General features: G+C 26.1%; 1 protein-coding gene across 2 annotated transcripts in view; it reads left to right on the top strand.

Moving 5' to 3' along the window:
- The window catches only part of LOC129957021 (ubiquitin carboxyl-terminal hydrolase 7-like), a 53,199-nt gene that overhangs the window by 9,726 nt on the left and 22,564 nt on the right, over nucleotides 1-20,909 (top strand). For both annotated transcript variants that reach the window (XM_056069129.1, XM_056069128.1), the window contains exons 5-21: nucleotides 235-308; nucleotides 1,858-1,922; nucleotides 3,845-3,933; nucleotides 7,845-7,953; nucleotides 8,488-8,618; nucleotides 10,565-10,619; nucleotides 10,730-10,810; nucleotides 11,508-11,598; nucleotides 12,761-12,953; nucleotides 14,413-14,569; nucleotides 15,201-15,345; nucleotides 16,696-16,765; nucleotides 17,759-17,890; nucleotides 18,444-18,507; nucleotides 18,591-18,692; nucleotides 18,792-18,891; nucleotides 20,607-20,699. In XM_056069129.1, coding sequence (XP_055925104.1) covers nucleotides 235-308; nucleotides 1,858-1,922; nucleotides 3,845-3,933; nucleotides 7,845-7,953; nucleotides 8,488-8,618; nucleotides 10,565-10,619; nucleotides 10,730-10,810; nucleotides 11,508-11,598; nucleotides 12,761-12,953; nucleotides 14,413-14,569; nucleotides 15,201-15,345; nucleotides 16,696-16,765; nucleotides 17,759-17,890; nucleotides 18,444-18,507; nucleotides 18,591-18,692; nucleotides 18,792-18,891; nucleotides 20,607-20,699 — 1,751 coding nt within the window. The remainder of the gene's footprint in view (nucleotides 1-234; nucleotides 309-1,857; nucleotides 1,923-3,844; nucleotides 3,934-7,844; nucleotides 7,954-8,487; nucleotides 8,619-10,564; nucleotides 10,620-10,729; nucleotides 10,811-11,507; nucleotides 11,599-12,760; nucleotides 12,954-14,412; nucleotides 14,570-15,200; nucleotides 15,346-16,695; nucleotides 16,766-17,758; nucleotides 17,891-18,443; nucleotides 18,508-18,590; nucleotides 18,693-18,791; nucleotides 18,892-20,606; nucleotides 20,700-20,909) is intronic.

Raw genomic sequence — 20,909 nt, 5'->3', positions numbered from 1 at the left:
TTGTTTGAATGGCAATATGAAAAATTTTGTGTTAATTTGCAATATGAACAATTCTTGTTAAACAGCTTAGAAAATCAGTGTAATCTGCTTTCTCTATGAAAATGAAATTCAGCCACTATAACATACTTATTTTCTGCTCTGAAGGCTGGTTTTATGTTATTTGTTTGGGTTTTCTTTGCTGTTTTTAAATTGCATCTTTTAACTACTAGCAACTTTTTTCCTCTTCTATTCCAGAACATGGTCTTGTAATGCTATAGCTGATCTAAAGCTTATTTCACAGAAAGAAGGAGTGGAAAATTTCTCTAGAAGTCAGTATATATAATTAAAAATATTTTATTTTTATGTTGCCATTTTTAAATTGGCTTCTTTAATTTTATAAAATTTGCACTGTACTCCCATATTTTCAAGCAACAATAAATGATAATGCAAGAAGTCAGTAATGTGATAGCGAGAGAGTGAGATTATTTAAAATGAAGAATTGGATGTCTTCAAAATAATTATCTTCAAAAGTTATGTGTGAGAAATATGAAGTTAATATGCCTATTCTGCCATCTTTTTGTGTGTGTGTCAAACATACTGAAGATTTATAATCCATATAAAATTCTTGAGGATGGAAACATTTAAAATGGTAATCAAATTAATACAATTAGTTTTTTTATTGAAAATTTGTGTATTTCTCCGAAACTTTGGGGTAGAAATTTCTGTTTACCGTGTTTATTTAATAAGATATGTCTCTGGAATAAAAAATAAAGGGATTTAATTTGGTTTAATTTTTTTAAGTCATCTCTATTTTAAGACCTACGAGCGCATGAAAGGAAGACATTTTAAAATAGCAATGTAAGTGTATAAAATGCAATAAATATATGTTGATAATTAACTCATAAATTTAATATTTTAATGTAAGGATTTTTTTTGTAAATTATTGAATTATATGAAATTAACTATCAATATTATAATGACATATTTTTTTTCATTATTTAATGACAAATAATTTTTATTAGTAGGAGGGATGGGGGGGGGAGAGAATGATAAAATATAATTATCAGTGAAGCTTTTCTCTTTGTTGTCTCAAAATGACTATGTTCTAGGTTTCTGTTTATATTTATTAATTTAAATTTATGTTAATCAAGTTGGATATGATTATCTATTCCATTCTAACTTTTAATAAATAAAGGAGAAAAATCCTAAGTCTACACTTTATCTATTCCTTTTTATATTGTTTTTTAGACTTTTTGTTTTACTTTTTAAGTTAAAAAATGGGTATAAACAGTTTATACAGTTTTTTTTAGTGCATTTCATTGATAAATCTGAACATTTTGCATTAATTAAAAAAAATAATCCTCTACATTATTTGTTCAGCATCTTTTTTTCCCCTCAACAAATTTAAAATGTGCCGCAATAATTAAAATATTAATGGATAGGATTTCTTACCAACTTCTGACATAACATATTTATTTTATATTAATGAATCATTTATTTAAAAAAATTGAGTTAAAATGTAAGTTATCAGAAAAATTAATTGATCAACTTAACCAAGCTTATGTGAAATGTGCTGTAATCATCTTTTTCCTTAATGTATTTTAAGGCTAACGAAATGTTATAAAATGTTTTAGTAATCATTATCAATAGATATCAGATATAACAATTTTAAAATTTTTGCTGTCATATAAGTTTTTATGCAGTTGATTTTGATTGTTAATCATTATTTTAAACTTGTTTCTTCTGAATCCTGTATAAAGAAAATTTGTCTCCTATTTCTCTTTTTTTTTTTTTTCCATCTATTAAAAGTATCTTCTTTTTTTTTTTAAATGTTCAGTATATATATTTTGTAAAATTATGACAATTTTGTTTTTTTAGAAATTCAACACCTTTTCTACAGCAAAGAAAATGATTGGGGCTTTAGCCATTTTATGACCTGGAGTGTGAGTTAATACTTATTTTGAATTTTAAGAAATTGGGGTTAAAAAAAGTTTTTGGTACGTTACGTAACTCAAAGTGGATTGCTTATTTATATGAATTCATATTTCTGTTCAAGTGGAAAATCTTTTTTACGAGAATTACTGACATTTATAAGTTTTGAAAGTTTAACTGTGATAGCAAGTTATTTTAAATTTTTGATGTTATTTTTAGTTACTTCATAATAAGTATTTATTAAATTAAAAAAGCATAGTTAAATTTTCTTACATCTTTTTAAAAGATACTAAAAAGGCTATTGAATAATCTTTGCTAAAGAATTCAATTTCTAATATGAAGTTGAAATGTCTAATTCAAAAAATAAAATTTATCTTCAATTGTTAAGGAATGAGGAAAGAATAGTTGGATGTTAATATTTGTGCTTTCTATCTCAAGTCTATAATTTTACAAAAAACTTTTCAGCATAATGACTTTATTTCAAACTTTTTAGCAAAGACTAGTAATTTTGCATAGTCTGAGTTATACTTATATTAAGGCATACAATTTTTAATTTTCTTGCCCAGTTTTAATAGGTCTTAATGCTTAATATTCTTAATTTATAATTATTGTAGCAAATTCTGATTGTTGAGTTTGGCAAGATTGCTTACTATTTATTTACAAAAAAGAAGAAAAGAAAAGAAAAAAAACTGTCATCCTTAGTATATACTTAAATTTGTTTTCAGTGAATTGTATAAGTTTAATTAATTAAAGATAAAAGTAATTTATATAAACTTTATTCATGCATGCCTACTTTACATTTATTCAAAACTAGTGTTTTTGTCAAATCTCTAACAAGAAATCGTATAATAACTGCATCTACAGCATCTTCTAATAGATATATTTATCGTAGGAAATTCTGTGATTAGCAAGATATCCTCAAAACATAAGTACTTTTTTCTTTTTCCAAATTAAAATAAAAAAAATTAAAAACAGCTACTGTTTTACAGAAAAGTAGAAACATTTTTGTCAGAATTGTAGATGCCAAAACATAATAAAAAAAGTGTAAGGTGCTTTTAATTTTCTTTCATGATACTGTTTTTAGTGCTTCACGTTTTAATAATGTTGTTTGATACCCATATTTTGGCTATTTTTTAAAAAAAGATTTAATTCATTAATAAAAGTTTAAATTTAAGGTGTATGTACACACTTGAAGATTATTTTTTTTAATTTTAACTTTAAAAATTCACTTTTTTTTACAGTAGGTTAATATATGTTTAAACTCATTTCAGTGAGAAAAAACCATATTACTCTAATTATTAATTAATTAAATAATATTTAATGAGCTAATTAGCCTATTTTGTGAAACAGGATATCTTAAATTCTAATTTGTACAGACGCACAATTCTAGTTGGAAATTATGCCTAATATTAGTCTTCATGTCGTCTGCCTCAAACAAGTTATAAAAATGTATAGTTTTTAAAAACAATTTTTTCATCAACAATGAATAGAAAAAGCGAGATTTTTTCTGTAATTTTAACTTTTAAACAGCTATTAAAAAGTTATTTCTATAAATATAACTTTGATTGAGGCACATCTGCTATTTCATACAGATTATCTTGATAAATAAATAACTGTATTTGGTTAATTTCTTGTTGAGTTATGATTGTTTGAATGAAACAACATAGTGGAAAAATAAGCAATTAAAAAATATTCGATATTTTGAACGATTTTCGAAGTTTCAAGTGTATACATACACCTTAAAGTAAGTCTTTATTTTTTCTTCCATTTAACATTAATTTCTATTTTTGAAACCTTGAACTCTTCTAGTTAAATAAAAGTATATAAAATATCTAAGTGTTTTTGACTGTAAATAATTCCCTTTCTGTTAAAATTTTAACTATAGCAAAAAAAAAAAAAAAAAAAAAAATGTCTTTCATATGTCTAATTTTAGGATGTGCTTGATCCTGAGAAAGGTTTTATAAAGGATGACACAGTTATTCTTGAAGTGAGTGTGAGTGCTGATGCCCCACATGGTGTAAGGTAATTATTCTTTGCTATCTTAATTAAAGCATTAACTGTATTTTAAATTTTTTTTACATTATTTTAGAGGGTTCGAGGGGTTTTCTTTCTTCTTTCATGTTGATTCTCTTCTTTAATCTATGCACTTTTTTCACAAATAATTTTGTAATAAATTTTTTTTTATGATGCAAGTTGTCATGTTATCTCATTTCAAATTGTTGATTGGCATGAATACTTAATGCATGCATTTACAAGTACTGTTTTATATTTATTTAAACATTTTTTATTGGTATATTTTGAAAGCAATTTTTTTCCATTTATTTATTTGTAATTATCTGAACATTGTTATTGGTATTGTAAAAGAAAAATGCAATTATCTAGTATAAAGTTATAAATTAACTTTAGGAATAAATTACTTATTAAAAAAATCAGTATGTATCATTCTTGATCTTACTGAATTTTCTCTTTTTATAATTTTATGAGAAAACTTAGTAATCCTCTAAAATGTAAAATTATATGTAATAATGCACAGATTAAAAACCTTATTAATAAAGTTAGGAGAAAGAATTAAGACTATATATCTTTTGTGCATTCTGAATATTATAGTCTATATATCTTTTGGTCATTCTGAATATTAAAGACTATATAGCTTTTGGTCATTCTGAATATTATCAATTTAGTTTTACACAACAAAAAAATGTTTCATGTGCTTAGGTTCTTTTTGATTTTTTTTATAGAATTAATAATCCAATATTAATAATTAACAATTTGTTTTGTTTATTAATTTGTTCTTGCTCCTCCACATGATATAAAATATTTAAAGGTTGTTTGATTTTGTCAATATTTCAAAAGAAAGTCAGTTTTATTAATTGTGACTTTTTTGGTTTAATCATCTTCTATAAAAGTTTTAAAATGACATTGTCAAAAGATAGTTGTTTTACAAAATCATATGAATAAATGAAATTAAATGCATGAACAAAGTATACTTAATTTTATTAGAATATACCAATATGAAAATAAGTCTTTTTTAAAAATTAGCAATAAACAACTCCAACAACTAATTAAGCTGCTCATATAAGAATGCCATGTAATTAATTATATAAGAAAATTGATATGATAAAATTGTTGATAATAATATCATTGAGCTGTTGCATTTGAGTAACTAAAAGTTGAAAGTTGGCTCATAAATTAATTGCTTCTTTAAACAAATACACCTCAGATGTAAATTGATCATAAAATTAAATGATAATTGAAAATGGTTAGGAGATAATAGTTCATTTGAAAAAAGAATACCTATTTTAGAGGCAGTGGTATCGCATAATAAATGTATTCAATGAATAAAAATATTCTTAGATTGTTATGAAGAAATAAGCAATAGTTATTTGCCAAATGATTTTATTATACAGGGTGGTTATAATTAAACTACTCCTATAAACTGCATCCTACAATACAAACGGGTGAACGGATTGCAACTAAATTTGGTTTATAGACTATGCACGAGGTGCTCTCACAAAATTTTGAAGGAAAAAAAAATTTAGTTCCAAATTGTCCACTAGATGGTGCTTTTTTTTGGAAAATCATTAATTTTAACACAATAAATGACCAAAACAGACTACACAAACAATATTAATATTTATTGACTGGTTTTTGATCACCTTGTCAACGAACCACATTAAGTAAAGGTAAGGAAAAAATAACAGTATGCTGTTTGAGAAAGAAGAAAAAAAGTTCAGTTTGCAGAAACAAGAACATATTAGGACGAAATTGCACAAGAGAAACAGTTGTTAATCATGTACAGGTCGATGTAGGGAAATGTTCTCCATGTGACCACCCTCATTCACCTGCAAAATTTTCAAGTCGGTGGACAGTGTGTTCAACAGCAGATCATAACTGATCAGTTGTGATGTTTCGCACATGAAATGTTATGAATTTCTTTAAGTCATTCAACATCGCAACAAGATACTGTCATCATTACAGCTGGAAACATTGACATAAAACATGACAACTTCTGCAAACGTTTCTTACCCTAACCTGTTTCGCATAAAGCTTTTTCTTCGCAAGCATGTAAATCTCTGCATTTTTTTCCTAGAACTGACTGCTTTTGGTTTTACATTTTATTACTCACAATTCTTGTTATAGATTGTTAATATTGTTCCTGTATTCCATTTTGGTCGTTTATTGTGTTAAATTTAATGTTTCTCAGGAAAAAGCGTCCTCTGGTGGACATTTTGGAACTAAAAAATTTGTTTCGAAATTCCGTGAGTGCATTTCATGTATAGTCTATACACTAAATGTCGCTGCAATCTGTTTATCCATTTGCTGTTGTTTGTTTATCCGTATGATGCTGTTTTTTATATGGGAAATTTAATTATAACCACCCAGTATTTTATGAAAGTATAGACATCTTTGTAACACTTATATTGATTTTAAAAAGAATTTTATTCCAGCTACTTCTTTATTACATATTTTTCGTTTAAACAAGTGATTTCCAAATCTTGTCACAAGTTCATTAAATTTAATTTTTTTACCATTAGAGTCTGAAATACCAGCATTCTATAGAATGCCTAATCATTTTATAGACATTAATATGTAAAAAAGGGGGGGAAAAACGCTTCTCTTATTAAAGAAGAACAAAACAAAATATGAACCTACTTATTGCACCAAGAAAGAAATATTTTTATTTTGAATTGAACTTAATTTTATTTATTCCAAACCACCTTTGGCAACCAGCTATTTCACCATTAATGGTTGCTAAAATTTTCAATTAAATAGGTTATGTAACATGGTCTTCATGGCATCCACTGCTAAAAAAAATTTTTAAGCTTCAAATTTTGATAGTTTATCCAACTTATGTTCTTTTTGGTGATACTGTCTATTATTTAAAACAGAGTATCAATGTGCATAATCTGTTGGAAATATAAAAGGTATCTCTTTGTGTAATTTTATTAGACTTCCTTTCATGTAGCTATTTTTATTTGGAAAAACATTAAGAATATAATTTTCTTTTATGAATACACTTTCAAAAAAGGTTTTTGACTTGAAATTTGTAAATGTTAATGTCTTCTACAGTCTTCTAAGTGTAACTATATAATTATACTTGTACATGTGTTTATGTATATATAAACCTTTGAAATTTTAAAACTTTAATTTGTTTCACTATGGGAGGCATTTTATATACAAGAAGTGATGATAAAATTGACATCCGCTTATGCGTCACAGAGTCCAAATTTTTTCCGTTCAGTGGTTTACAATGAGATTTTGATAGGAATTTCTTTGATACTTATAGATTTAGGAAAATGAAATTTAGCTATCTTTTAAAGAATGTTTGTATTTTTATGTCTTCTTTCAGAGCGTGAGGACCTGCTATTGATTCATTGGTTTCCTAAAATGCGTGTTCAGAGAAATTAAATAGAAACTGGAATTAACTCAGTAAATAAGAAACCATTTTAGAATGAAGTTAATATGGGCTAAATGAAGATAAAAATTAGGAAATTAATTAAATTAGATTAAGAGCTATCATTAGTTTGAGATATGTGTATGTTTATATAATGTGTAGATTTTAAAGAAAATGGGAATTTTCTTAACAATTCAAGACACTTCTTTACTGAGTACACTGAAATGGATGGTTTGATATCTTATGTATAAATTGGTTGAAGTGTTTGAATTGATATAGCTTTTTAATTGTGATAAAAGTATTTCAGTGATATGTATTGTCTATTAAAATTTAAGTTAGTTGTTTGAGAAACATCTTTTATTTTTTAGTGTAAATTAAAAAGGTTTTTTGCATTGTTTCATAAGCTTAAAAAGGAAAGATATTTTTACAGCATAGAAAAAGTATTTTATTGAAATTAAACTAATTATATAATGTGTTCTGAATATTAAATAAAAAGTTTTGCATCTTAAATGTCCATTTTCTATCTATTCTCTTATAGTTGGGACTCAAAAAAGCATACAGGTTATGTTGGTCTAAAAAATCAAGGTGCTACATGCTATATGAACTCGTTATTACAGACATTATTCTTCACTAACAAATTGAGAAAAGTAAGTTTTTTCTATGTTTTTGTCTAAAAACATATTTCCTTATTATATTTTGACATTGGTCTACGTCTATTCATTGGTCTGCTTAGGTTTCTGTTAGAAACTCCAGTTTGCATTGTAATTCAAATTACTGAACAAAACAAAATTAAATAATTGTTAGGTAGTTAAACATTACCTTTTCGATAGAAAATACCTACACTTAATGTAGTTTTGTTCCAACCTGAATTGCTGATATTTCAAGATTATACAACAATCATCGAAATTGATGTGTAAATTAAATTAGTTTTATGATGTAGGAATTAAAGTTTGCTAAAATATTTTATTTATATATTATTTCATTCTTATTTTTGTTTTATAGGTGTGTAACCATAAGAAATTAAATTTATTATTATAATATTTTCTCATTAAGAAAATAAACATTTACTTTTTTGCATTGTGTAATAATAATATTTTGTATTTTATTATTATTATTATTTGCACTTGTATTTTTTGGTATAATAGAGTGTAATTATTTTTGTCAATTTCTCTCCTCTTTAGGCAGTTTACCAGATACCCACAGAAAGTGATGATTCTTCCAGAAGTGTTGCATTGGCATTACAAAGAGTATTCTATGAACTCCAGTTTTCTGATAGGCCTGTTGGTACAAAAAAACTCACTAAATCTTTTGGGTTTGTATTTTTTCCCCTTTCTTTTTATAACGGGAAGCATTTTGGATTCTATAAAATATGTTATAAAATTAGAGCATTTTCTTTTGAATTTTTTTTTTAAACATTTTATATTTGCAAGTACCATGCCCTCCCAGTTTGCGACTATCCAGTCTAGTTTTCTTTCGTCATAATTAAATGTGGAAGACAAGGCATCTATTAAAGACTTTTTCAAAACCTTAAAACTAAGTTCTGACTCTTTATCTTAGAGTTATCTTTCCATATCCATGTAATTAATCATTGGCGAAAAATAAAATTAGTTTGAGCCAATTTTTAAGTTTGTCATTACAGAATTTGTTAAAATGCGAACAGTTTATATCCTTTAACTTTCTTTTTCTCTAATAAACTTTTGAAATGTACAGTATAGTAGATAAATATATATAAACTACCAGTTTAGAACCTTTTAGTTTAACTCAACACATTACTGGCAACTACTTCTATGATTCACCAGGCTGCTGCTCTATTTGCATTGAGATAAATGAAGAGCTTAGTACTCTATAAGTGAGAAAATATGCATTTTAACAGTGAGTTTTGGATAAAAACTTTGTCTTCTGACATTTGTGGGCGAAGAAATGAATTCATAGAACTCTGATCTATCTGGTTTTTTTCTGGCCAGTCCTTCCTCCATATTTGGTTGGATACTCAGAAGTATACTGTAATTTAGAATATTGATAGCTTTCTTTTGTCTTCTGGATATATTTAACTTGCGAAGATGCACATCCCTTATATTTATTTAACAGATAATTTTTTCTTCTAACAAAACATAAATCAAAATTATATTCATTCTGTAGAAAATGTTAATTGCACAAAAGTACAATAAATAAAGTGCTAAAAAGAATATTTTCAAATAAATATATCCTTTGTAATTCCATATTTAGAAATATTTTAATCGTGAAGTTTTTAAAAATAGATGTAAGGATTATTCACTTTAAAAAACTGAGAAATATACAAGATACAAATTTAAATTGTTATAGAGGAAAAACAATATATATAAGTAATCTAATATTAAAATGTGAGTATATGCATCAGGCGTCTGTGGTTTATTTTCTGAGATAAGAACATAGAATCTTGAAATGCTATGAGTAATCTTCAAAATGACCTTTAATGCAATTTTTATAAAAAGAGTTTTCCTACTGTAAAAAGTGATTTTGTATTATATATTTTTAAATCTTTTGGGGACTTATTGTGCATCTTCCTAGATTAAAAATGTTTTTTACTCATATTGAGATATTTCTCTGAACTATGCTTATTATTTGTATCTTTATTTATCCCTAATATAAAAAGGAAGACTAATCCCAGTTATATTAATGTTACTTATTTGCATTAATTATTCTGATATTAATAGTATTACTTAACCCATTTTAAGCTGTTGAGATATATTTGTTTCCTTTTAAGTTTAAGAAAAATTTTAAAAAAATTTCAATACCAGATTTCTTGTCAGAAACCACATTTTTTTTTTTTAGATCTTTTATATATCTTTTTCAATCAGTACTGCAATGTGTAAGCAAAAATTTATTAGTAAATCACACAGTGTTTTATATTTTATTTTGAATATCTTTCTGTATAGAACCAATTCATATTATTTAGTTACATGTACATAAAATGAACTGGAAGTTGGATATCTCTGGTTGCCACTTTGCACTAATATTTAAGCATCTTTTTTTTTTTTTTTTTCTATTATGATAAATAAATTCAACATTTAAAGCTTCAAATATGACTTACCATTTTATTTAAAAAGAAAAATGAAAAGAAAAAAATCTGCTTTGAAAATTAAAAAAACATTATTGATATCTGATTCTTGGAATTTTGATTCTCCCCCTTTCTCTCTCTTTAAAGATTTCTATATATTTTGAATGTTTGTCTATGAAAAAAATAATAAACATTAATTTTTTTATACTTTATGAATATAGGTGGGAAACTTTAGATTCTTTTATGCAACATGATGTACAAGAATTGTGTCGTGTTGTAAGTAATGATTTCTGTATCTACCAGTCACTCTTAAAATACTTAAAATATTCTTTTTTGATTGTATGCAACTAGGAAAGATTTAAATATATGTTATTTTTTATTTTCAGCTTTTAGATAATATGGAAAGCAAAATGAAAGGAACATGTGTTGAAGGAACAATTCCCAGGCTTTTTGAAGGAAAGATGACGGTAATTTAAAACTTTCCTTCTTAAATTATTTTAAATTGCATTTTGCTATGAAATTATGGTGGGAAGATGATCTAGTTAGTATTTTAAGTAGATGAAAAGCTTGCAAAATTTCTAGTACCTATGTAAATAGTACATATTGCACCTTTTAATCAAGAAGCATAATTTTTGTGCTCAGATTCACGAAAAAATTGGAAGATGATGAATTTTTTATGATAGAATATTTATGTTTAAAAAAAGGTTAAGCTTTGCTTTATTTCTTTGTCTTGATATTTAGGGATTTCAAGTTTTTAATTGCTACAATAGGTACATGTTATGTTTCATATATAAATATTGATTAAATTTCAGCATTATTGTATCCTTGTCTTTTATGAGAGGTGTTAGTTCAACTACAAAGTACCACAAAAAAGCAGATTATTGTGTTTTCAGAATTTTATTTTATCACTCTTGAGATCAGTTAATTTCTTTTTATATAATAATTACAAAATGTTTTTAGTATCCTAAATACTTTTACTTTAAGTTTATTCATTCTGTTGTTCATTAATCACAACTTACTTTTTGGTGATAATTTTATTCTTTATTTTATGAAATTCAGCTTTGAAAAAAAATCCCAATCTGTATTATATCTGTTTTGTTGTTTAGTTTGATTTCAACTATTTCAAATATTATAAAGAATATGAACATTTATTTCTTGTTTCAGTCTTTCCTCCGTTGCAAACATGTAAATTACACCTCCAGTCGAAAAGAACCATTCTATGACATACAGTTAAATGTCAAAGGAAAGAAAAACAGTAAGAAGTTTTGTATTCTTATTTTTAATTATTGTATATTTAAGACCAAAATAGGATGTTGCTTTACAATGTGTCTGTAACATTTATTGAATGAATTCAGTATTGAAATCCATAAGCAGTTTGATTTTGTCTCTCAGTGGTAATGAAATGTGTACTTTTGAAACGTACATTCTTCACAATCTGTTTACTCACTGTCCTGTTTTTAGAAATATGTTTACTTTCGTAGGGGATGCCTCTAAAACTTTTCACTCGTTACAGTGACCTATAACTATGCGAGTAAAGAAATTATCCTGAGTAACTGCCATCATAAAATAAATTTCTTTTTTACTATTTTTCTTGTTGCTTCGTTATGGTAATATATGGTTTAGTGTTGTTGTCTAATTTGTTTGTCTATAAATCAATTAGCTATTTTCAGGATGTTACCAAAAAATTTATCACTAATAGTATTCTAGAACTAGTATCAGTTGTCTTGATCTTGTCTACTATATAATAATAATATATTTTACACCAATATATGTATTAATTTATTAAAGTTATAAACAGTGATATGTACATATGGTTAAATCTTGCACATTGATAGCATGCTCATCTCTTTTATGTATGCTGCTAAGTCGTTTGTAATCATGTTTTTAAGAAGCTGTTTCACCTATTTAAACTTCTTCTTGTACTTCAGTTCTCCCTTTCACTTTGTTTAGAGAATAATTTATAAAATAACATGGATTCATTTGGTTTCATTCAATCGAAAAAAATACAAATATCCAATAAAGCAAATATCTCAAATCATGGGTCACACCTAATGTATGGCGAAAAAAATTTCTGAATCTCTTTCTTAAAATTAAGTTGAGTAAAGATTTTTATTTTTTTTATAATTAAATTTTTTCCCCACTTTATTTGCTTTTATGTAAAACTAATTGAGAAATTTCATTTTTATTTTTATCAGTTTTCTGGAATTGCTTAGTAACTATTTTAAATTACATTTTCCATTATTTTTTACATTTATTTTCTTTTGATAAAGACATTAGTTAAATAAAAATGGGCAGGAAAAATGTTTTCACCTGAAAAGAGATTGTTACTTTTTAAAAAAAAGACCATTTGTGTTTGAATTTTAATTTATATTTTTAATATTCCCTTTTTAATGACATAAAAATACTTGATTTTCTAGTCATTGAATCATTTAAAGACTACTGTGCGACAGAAACTTTGGATGGGGAAAATAAGTATGATGCTGGTGAATATGGTCTCCAAGAAGCTGAAAAAGGCATTTTCTTCTCTTCTCTACCTCCAGTGCTACATCTGCATCTTTTGCGGTTTCAATATGATCCACTTACAGATCAGAACATAAAAATAAATGACAGGTACTGATTATTTAGTAAAATTGATGTAAGATTATTGATGAAAACCTTTGTCACAATTGATTATGAATTAACTAAAAAGAGCTAACATATTCTCCAGCAACTATGAAGTAATAGATATATAGTGAAAAACTATAAAAAAAACTACACAAAAAAATGCCCTCGTCTCAAATCCTCACTCATGACAATGCTATTGTGAAAGAATTTTTAGCAAAACCATTTTTAAAAAAAATGTGTGTGTGTTAGGGGAAGTCTTATTGTAGCATAAATACGAAAATACTGGATTGGCTCATCTTTACAAAAATGTGTATAAGAGTTTATGATGCTAATCTGAGCTATGATTTTTAAAAAAAATATTTTTCTATTTATTGAAAAAAAATTATAAATGTCTAACAAATAGTGTTCGTTTCTTTGATCAACAAAATTGTGTTAAAAGATGTTTTTTTAAATATTACTTCACCTGTATATTCAGCTAGTAATAAATGTCTGTTAAATAATTTTGAACAATGTTTGAAAATATTTACTTCATTTAATTAAAATTCTTTGGAAATATCCATTCTTCAATAATTTGTTGATATTGCATTATATGAAATATATATTTAAGAAGTGTTATAGATAATGGATGTAGAAGGATATGGAGCTAATAAGGTAAACTGGCTGAAAGTGAACTGATAGAAAAAGAAACAGTGATTATTTTAAAATAAGGCAGATTTATCATGGAGCAATTATATCTGTCTAAAATATAAATTTGGAACAACTAAAATCAAAGCTGGGGCAAAAGGATGTGTATCAGCAATTAATTTAAATTCAGGATTTTTTCCCCTCTTAATAAATTTTAGTCAAAACTTACATAAAATTTAAATTTATGGTTGAATTATTTAATATTAATGTGAACTATATAGTTCTGCAGTTTTTAAATAGTTATTTTATGTTTCATCTCTAATTAAGTCTTGAACATAATTAGTGATATGTTGCAAACATTTTACTTTTATATTTTGCTCAGTTAATGAGTCCTCAGGTGCAGAATTATTCCTTAAGAGTAATAATTCTCTTAAGGAATTATTACTTGTAATTAATTTTCCATTTGATATTTTTGTATGCATTATTATTAAGTTACTTATTAATTCTTTACTTGTATATTACTTCAGAAATATTATCTAATCATTGATTGAATATTATAGATATATCTTCACCAACCTTTATTTAAAAATGAGAAATCAGTTAGTGCATAAAATGTGTTGCTTCCTACATTTCTAGAATAAAGAAACTGTCTTTAACAATGATATAATCATATATATATAATATATTATTTACTTATTACAGTTTAATTCATTAAAATACTCAAATAATTTTATTAATTTTTAAGGTAAGAGAATTTTGCATTTTAAAGTATGCTTTTGTCTTCTATTCAAAGTGTCCCTTTTTAATTTTTAAAGATTGAGTATATAAAATTTTAATCTAGATTTGAATTTCCTGAAAAGCTTAATTTGGAAGAATTCTTAAAGAGTGAAGAGGAAACTGATCCTCCTGTGTATACATTACATGCTGTTTTAGTCCACAGTGGAGATAACCATGGAGGCCATTATGTAGTTTTTATTAATCCTAAAGGCGATGGCAAGGTAGGCTCTATACTCTTGATACCTTAAAATGCTTTTCATATTAATTAGTTTAACTTGCAAGATGAGTATCTTCTAGGATGTTCAATGAAGCAGTTAGGAGTATTAAATATAGTATAAGTAATGGCAGAAAACATAAAAAAATTAGGAATTAAAATGAAAGAAATGTAGAATTTTGTTTCCTCATATTTATATGAAAAAATGTTATGTCAAGTATAAAAGCTATTGTTTTGTTTTCCATTTGCTTAGTTGATTGCTATAATGAATACTTATTAGCTTTCATCATAAATTAATACAAAATTACTTCATTGCTGTTTTCTTTTGCTTTAGCTCTAAGCTAGTAATGTTATTTTTTTTAAAAAAATGGTACAAAATATTAATTCAAACTTTTGCAAATGTTCAATCATTTTACTTATAAATTAGCCAGTTTATTTTTTCCCAAATTTCAAAACCATCCCTGAAATTTCATGATGTGGATGATTGAGAGAATTAATAGATATTAGCTGATATTCGAAAGTTAAGAAGCTAATTGAAGTAAATGAAAATTGGGGATCAGTCTATTTCTATACATTATTTTCGAACTTGTAAAATACATTGACCTTGTTCTGAAATTCATTTTTGACTTTTATTGTAGTGGTGTAAGTTTGATGATGATGTTGTCTCTCGGTGTTCAAAACAAGAAGCTGTTGATCATAATTTTGGTGGGAATGAAGATGATATCACTGTAAAGCATTGTACAAATGCCTATATGTTGGTTTATATAAGAGACAGTGCAATAGGTATGTATATATGCATTACAGCTGATTTTAACATATGCTTCAAATTCAAATAAGTTTCTCATTTGTCTCAAAAAGTCCCCTCCCCCTCCTTTGCTTTCTTTCAAAAGTTATTTACTGTATAACAAACATAATGATAAAAGAAGCAATATATATTGACTGCTTTACTAATTAGTTTTTAACAGAGTAGTGGACTGATAGTGTGTGAGGAACTTGTTTGTTTCCTGTGTTGTTCTGTTGTTAGCAAATTTTATTTAAAATTAAAAAAAAAAAAAAAAAACACTATTTCCATGCATATGAAATGAAATGATTGTTGTGGGAAATTCCAGATCTTAAAACATGAATGAATTTGCCTGTTAAATTTTCCTTTTTAATGATACAACCATGTTATATTGAAATTTTGTTATTTTTGATTATTATCAGTTAAAAGGATCTATGACTTAATTTTATAATCTTTTATTTTAATTAATTTTTTAATTTTACCAGCTTTCTATATTTCCTTCAAAATATTTGTCTTAAATAACATTCAAATTATAATTCCATTTTAGTTAAAATTCGTTTTTGCACATGCTGAATATGTATTTATAATATTCACTATATTTAAAGTTCTTTGAAATATGAGTCTAATAAACCAGACAGCATCTTGTATCTTAAAGTGAAGATTTAGATGCAAAAACTAATTTATTTTCTCAATCCTCAAGTCGCTTCAAAATAAAATGTCACTGGGTTTGAATTTAGTTATCTCCCTTTGTGCGCCATCTTGCAATTACTGACACAATGGAAAAGAGTAGTAGAATTTATTTGTGGAGTGACTACCTAATGGACCACCTGTCTGATTAGCAATAAAACTTGATGATTTATTGGTTCTATTGTATTATATTGACTTCTGTGCTACTGATATGGAAAAAGAAACATCAATTTTGTCATAAAATCTTTTGGAGTTTTTTGGGAAATATGCTTTCTGAATAACTTTTCTGTACAATGGTTTGGCCAATAGGTAGAAGATCATTCACAAAGAGAGCAATGCTGAAATTTATTTGTGTTAAACTGAGAAGCTTGAAAGAATTACTATAAAATCTATTTTTAAAAATATTTCCATATGTTTATCTTTGCAACACAAAAGTATACATATATAACAATTATTTACAGATAATTTACTAATGGCTCCTTGAATATATATAAAAATATTGGTGGGAACGTTCCCTTCTTTTACAACACAATATGTCATCGTCACTTTTTTTTGTTACCATTTCATCAAAAATAACAAAAGATTGATCAAAATTATTCATAAGTTCCTCTGTCTTGTATACTCTGCTATGCCACTATATGCACTAATTATTTTCTCATTTATAGCTGATGTTTTACAACCAGTGACTGAACAAGATATTCCTGATCAGTTGGTTGAAAGGCTGTCAGAGGAAAGGTAAATTACCTTGAATTTATAAATTTTTGGATAATTATTGAACGAATTTTTTTAATAAACTGCATTGTGGGATTCATTTTGTCTTTGAAATAATTTAGTTATTTAGAGTTGAATTTTTAGTTTAGTTAGTCTTTTTTAGTAATTAAGTTTTAAGAAAATAAAAGGAATAGACAGGATTCTTTTTCAAATATTTTATCCAAATTATGCTTGAAATCTATGGGTGTAGTAAAAAGATTGCATGCTAAATTTTGTTCTTCATGGTTTTGCTTTTCTTAAAAAAAATTATTATTTATTTATGCTCAGAAATTAATAAATATAACGAAAAAAACTTTTTTACTGACTCGGATGAAGCTAAAAGGGAAAATAAATCAATTACAGTATTTTGCAGTAATTGTTTTTTTATGCACCAGAAAGTAAAAATTAAACTAGTAATATATCGGGTTTAAGTAGCTTAGTACATAAGTATAGTCTTGGGTGAAATTTGTGTTTGCATGTAGGTGTTAAAAAACTATGGTGCCTGAAATGAGTTTTTTGTATTATTATTTCAGTAATGTAATTGATATAAAGATTTTTCCATACTATTCATTTTCCGTATGGATATAGCTTTTTCCACACTATATGTTATTTCTTCTATCCCCCTCCCCCATCATATCTAATATAATGCCCAACAATAATGAATCGGTTGTTAATATTTATAATTTTTGTACAGATTTCCGATTGATGTACTTAGCTTCAATCGAAGAATTTTATTTGTTTAGAAATTAAAAGAAATACATTGTGATATCATAGACGCACAACTGCTTCATGTTCTTTTTTTCTTGCTTTTCCAAGCTAATGTATATGTGTGTGTGTATGTATATATATATATAATATTATGTAATTAAATCGCCCGTTTCACCAACTTAATTTATTTCTGTAATTGGTAGAATGTTACTAAATGTGGAAAAGTGTCTCATGAATTTTTACTGGTTTTAAATAAAACTTTTTTTACAGGCGCCAAGAAACTCTCAGGCGTAAGGAACGGAATGAAGCTCATTTATACATGACTGTACAAATTGTTACTTCTGATAGCTTTTGTGGCCATCAAGGAACAGACCTGTTTGACCCAGACAAAATAAATTATAGGTGAGTAGATGTTATTTCATGTTTTCTACGAAATAACTAGTTTTATATTTAGATTATTAAGAAGGAAGAAAATTAGAAGTTCTTTTAACTAAAAAAAGGGAATAACAAATTTATATCTTTATTATTATTATTATTAAGAATGGCCTTAATGTCATGCCTTGGTTCTTTTTCCCTCGTATATTTTTGTAGGTTATCTGTACATTGTTATTTCATGTTTTCTACGAAATAACTAGTTTTATATTTAGATTAGAAAGAAGGAAGAAAATTAGAAGTTCTTTTAACTAAAAAAAGGGAATAACAAATTTATATCTTTATTATTATTAAGAATGGCCTTAATGTCATGCCTTGGTCTTTTCCCCTCATATATTTTTGTAGGTTATCTGTACATTGCCAGAAATAGAATGATTGCTATTTAGATAAAATTTAAATTAGTGTATTAGTAATGATAGTTCTGCCAGGGAAATAAATTTATTAATCACATTTTTTAAAAAGTATTTGTAAAAATAATTTTAAAATGTTCATCAGTTTAATTGTTATCATTTCCTCTGTGAAGGTGTTTTAAAGTAAAGAAGATGTCAACCCTGAGAGATTTCATGGAACTTGTTGCTGAGCAAATGGTATGAAATGAATGCAATACCATAGTTCTCAATTCTCTTTTCGATGCTACCTTCGTCTCATTCTTTGTATGCGTTTTATTTAGAAATACCCTCTTGAAATGATACGGCCTTGGCCACTGATATACCGAACGAATCAGACTTGTCGACCAGTGGCTGTTGACTTAGAAGTAGATTCTAATAAAAGTGTAAGTATAAATTACTAATGTTGTCATTTGGTTAATATAACAAGCATATAACAAAACATATAATTTCCTGTTCCCATTCATTTATAATATTTTATTTAGATCATAGATATTGCTGATAGTACTAGTCCATGGACAATATTTTTAGAAACCGTTGAGCCAGATTCGGGGCTGCCCTGTATTCAGGAATTTGATAAAGAAAGTATGTATCTCTTTGAATTTAGATGATTTACCCTTATATTAATAAAAATATTTATGTATGTACTGATGAGCAGATTTGACTTAGATCTACTAATATATATACTTTGGAAGTTGAAAATGCTAAAAATATACTTTGTAAGTAGGAAATGTGAACCTCAGTGCAAGAACCACAGTGACTTCTTTCAAAATTTTAATTAATTAGAAATTAACCGCATTTTTTTTTTTTAAATTTCCCTTACTATTGAAAATATTATTGAACAAATCTAACTTTCTTACCATTTTGAATTGAAATTGTCTTTGCTGGATTGTGCAAGTTTTTCCTGAATTTTGGCAATTATATAGTAATTGCCTCTGGTAACCAGTTAATTCACCTGCAATATTGGCTATATCTTAATTTCTGATAAATCGTTCGGATATAACTTCCTTTCGATATTCTGCCAAATTGTTTGACATGAAATCCATATTATATAATTTGTCTTAAATTCTGTTATTGTATACATAGGCCTTTATTAAGGAGCCTAGTCCCATAACATAACTGCACTGTTAAAGATACAATTATCCAATTTATCTATCTTCTAAATTTCTCAATATTGCAATTTTTTCTTTTGTAGATTACATAGACATTAATCAGAATCTTTTTTCTTCAATTTTCAACCGATGAGTAAATAATGGGGGAAGTTATATGATAAAAAAATCAAAGTGTTTTGAATTTTCAAGCAACAAGGTTATTAGAAGTCAAGCAATATATATATATATATATATATATATATATATAATGAAAATTTGCTTGATTATTTTTTTTAAAATTATATAGTTTAAAATTCAATTTTGTGCTATAATATTTTTGGAAGTTATCTAGGAAAAATGCCAAAATTCAGTTTAATATCTGGTTATAAAGAATAAGGAAGTGAAGTTACAGTTCCATTAAAGTTAGAAGGTAAATTAACCAGACATTTACACTTTTAATAGCACTATGATGTCTTGGGACTAGTTCTATTTGGATCGTTCATGTATGCAGTGAACATAACCAATGTAAGATTATTAAAATAACATGACTTTGTCACAATTTGAAACTTAGAATTGTTTTCTTCATAAATCATTAGGTGATACATATGAGATTTATTTGAAGGCAAACACAACCAGGATTTCCAGCAAACTAGCTGGGCATCAAAGTTGGCTATTATGATAATAATTGCAATTCTAATGATAATAATTATGCTACTATTAACATTTACTTGCTGGTATGTTTTAAATTAAATGATAGATTGTCACATTTTGCTAAACGACAATACCTTATTATAAATTTTTAAAATATTTGTCTAGCTATCAAGCTTATATTTTTATACAAAAGCGTTTTGAATTAGAAATACACAGCTTTTCTGTGTTTTAAACATAAATGTATGCTATAATTAAAAATGGTTGCTTGTTAAAAGGAATATTATTTGATGGAAACTTAAAATAAGATAGCAAATAATTTGAGTTATATTCTTCTTATTCCATATTTTTGTTTTTAATCTGAATTTTATTTATTTTGAGTTGTTTGGTAATGAAAATATTTTTTGCATAGTTTTTGCTTGATTATTGAAAAGCTCTTTAATTTTTGTTGAAATTTCAAGAGCCATTTTTAACTACTATGTCAGTATGTGTTGTTTTTCTTACAATTATTTATTTTTTTTTTTTACTTTTTACTTACAAATTATTTTTTTTCCTCCAAAGGTGATGTACTACTGTTTTTTAAATTATATGATCCTAAAAATAAAAGGATGTCTTACTGTGGTCACACTTATATGTCAATCAATTCTCGAGCACGTAAGTATCTTGGCTTTATTGCTTATATAATCTGATTGTGTAAATATTTGCCGTCATTTTTCATTTTTTTTTACAACCATTTTTCACTTATTCTCATGTTTTCATGGGCCTAAAGTTGAAATATGGTTTGGTTATCATGAACTCGATTATCTTTTTTGTAACAAATAGGTTAAGCATTAAGTTTTTTGATGCTATTCAGACTATTAAGAA

The sequence above is a fragment of the Argiope bruennichi genome, chromosome 11, assembly GCF_947563725.1.
Source record: "Argiope bruennichi chromosome 11, qqArgBrue1.1, whole genome shotgun sequence".
NCBI lineage: Eukaryota > Metazoa > Arthropoda > Arachnida > Araneae > Araneidae > Argiope > Argiope bruennichi.
This window is presented reverse-complemented; position numbering and strand designations above follow the sequence as displayed.